The sequence below is a fragment of the Octodon degus genome, unplaced genomic scaffold, assembly GCF_000260255.1.
Source record: "Octodon degus isolate 3935 unplaced genomic scaffold, OctDeg1.0 scaffold00011, whole genome shotgun sequence".
Classification (NCBI taxonomy): domain Eukaryota; kingdom Metazoa; phylum Chordata; class Mammalia; order Rodentia; family Octodontidae; genus Octodon; species Octodon degus.
This window is the reverse complement of record NW_004524587.1, coordinates 6,807,927-6,810,155: the sequence shown is the minus strand read 5'-3', so window position 1 is coordinate 6,810,155 and position 2,229 is coordinate 6,807,927. Positions and strand designations below refer to the sequence as shown.

Below are 2,229 nucleotides of genomic sequence, written 5' to 3'. Positions count from 1 at the left end.
GAAGGAAATCTGCAGAAAAGGTAAGACCTGCTAAATCCGGACAGTATATACATGTTGTCATCTAGCTTTCTATATTTTTAACTCTTCCTTTCCTGTGTGTGTGTGTGTGTGTGTGTGTGTGTGTGAGTGATGCTAGAGATGGAACATAGAGCTTGATTCTGAGCTATAGCCCCACTCTTTTTTTTTTTTTTGGCAGAACCGGGGATTGAACTCAGGCCCTTGCGCTTGCCAGGGAAGCACTTATTCCACTGAGCCATCTCCCTGGCCCCTATAGCCCCACTCTTTTTTCATATTTTAAATTCCAAGAAGGCAGGGTTTCCCTGAGGCACTACATGGCTCAACCCGGACACTACTTTATAGTCCTCCTGCCTTGGCCTCTCAGAGCACTCAGATTCTCTGTGCATGCTGCCATGGCTGGCCTTTCTTCTTAATTTAATACACAGAAGCTCAGTGTGTGCCCAGCACAATAGATAAAAGCCCAGTCTGGCTGCCTTCTGAGGGCTGTGGTCGCCTCCTGCTCTGCCCACTGCCCATCAGGAGTCACCAATCCCAGCTAGGCAAGTGTCTCTTCCACTCCTGCTGCTAGGAATGAGGGCTGAGAGCCCCCAAAGGACCCCTCTCTCTTTCCTGCACCTTCAGGTCCCCACAGGTGCTAAGGGAACTCAAGCAGGTCACTTCTTATTGGGGAGAGAGCCCGAGGCTATCCTGTGGGCCTGGGGGTGGGGGTCATGAGGGCTTCAGGCCTCCTCCCCATATTCTCCAGGCCTGGTGTCCCCGGATCGCAAGACTCACCATGGGCAGCCGCCACAAGGACAAAGCAGGACAGAAGCCAAAGGAAGGCCATGGTGCTGCTGTCAGGGAAGGTGGTGCTTGCCTATTTGTGGCCCCTTATATGTCCCCTGAATCACACTCAGCAGGAAGTCCCAAAGCCACCTCCCTCTTATCCAAGGACTTTGGGCAATGACTGGGGTCCAGGCCCTCTCCCAGCCTGGAGTATCTCACCTCCTGGGAAAAGGAACAGATGCCCTGTACCTGCACCACCTGCAGCCTGGGCAATGCCAAGGGCAGTGCCATTCCAGATCAGGAACCCGGGCCCTGCACAAACAGCTCATGAGGCCATTGCGTACAGGTGACAACAGGACTCTGCTGTGTCCCCAGTGTCCATGCAGCCTCCAAGCATGGAGGTCACCTCCATGGGTCACCTTGGCCCCGCCAACCATGCAGTTTGACTGTGGGGAGAGTGGCACAGAAAATTTGGGTTTACTGGAGGCAAAGCAACCAAGCAGCCCACAGAGGACTTGGGGGGGGGGGGGACCAAGCTTTACTACATCGGTGGGCGCAGAGGGGCTGAGTGCTCCAGAGTCTACGACCTGAACGACTACAGGAGTCACTTTCATACTCTTAGTCTGAGGGGCTGAGGTCTTTGTGAGTAAATGGAGCTCTACCAATATGGGAACAAACTGGAGACAGAAACAGGCCAGGTAGGGCTTGTGCCTCTGGAGTAGCTTGCAAGCCCGTTCACAAGTGCAGGGAACACTGCGGATTATTGATACACATGGGTTTTGACACATTTGAACACAAAAGATCCTCTACAGGAAGAGTTACCTGGAGCACAAGATGGCAGAGCCAGCACCAGGCTGCCAGTGCCTGTGCCCACGCTTGGCACAACTCTCTCTGTGATCTTCAAAGTTGAAGGAAATAGGCTCTGCATGAAGCACTAGTGTCTTATACAATGGGGCCTCCATGCCACACCATGAAATGACACACAGAACAAAGTCTTCACTCTCATAGGACAGCATAACAGCTGTGCCCACACAGGGCCAGGTGGAGAGGCCACATGCATTCTCAGGACTTTGTACTGTTCCCACCGCTAGTGACAATTGAGGCCACCAATCCAAAGAGAACAGAGTGCAGCGATTACAGGGCCCAGTGAAACAGTGAGGTGCACAGGCCCCCCTGCGTCGAGTGAGCGACAGAAGCATACGGTCAGTGAGCTGAGGCCTCCTCTAAGGCTCTGTGCCACCAGGGTCATACCACCCAGCAGAACCTGGTCCAGGGAGCAGAACAGTGGCCCTGGGCTTGTTGGGCAAAGCTGTGGTCTTGAACTTGGTGCACTTTGAAGTTTCCTTTCTCCTTGTCTCACAGGGTCAGCTTCGTGTGCTGTCTTCCAGCAGGGAGGAGGCACAACATCCAGCCTGTGGCCAAGCAGAAGCTCCGGCTGGTGGTGCC

At 53.8% G+C, this 2,229-nt stretch overlaps 1 protein-coding gene across 1 annotated transcript in view; it reads right to left on the bottom strand.

The window, feature by feature from the left end:
* LOC101589858 (chymotrypsinogen B-like) overlaps positions 1-844 on the bottom strand; it is a 5,034-nt gene extending 4,190 nt beyond the window's left edge. The window contains exon 1 of the mRNA XM_012513504.1: positions 793-844. Coding sequence (XP_012368958.1) covers positions 793-844 — 52 coding nt within the window. The remainder of the gene's footprint in view (positions 1-792) is intronic.
* Between the last annotated feature and the right edge of the window lie 1,385 nt (positions 845-2,229).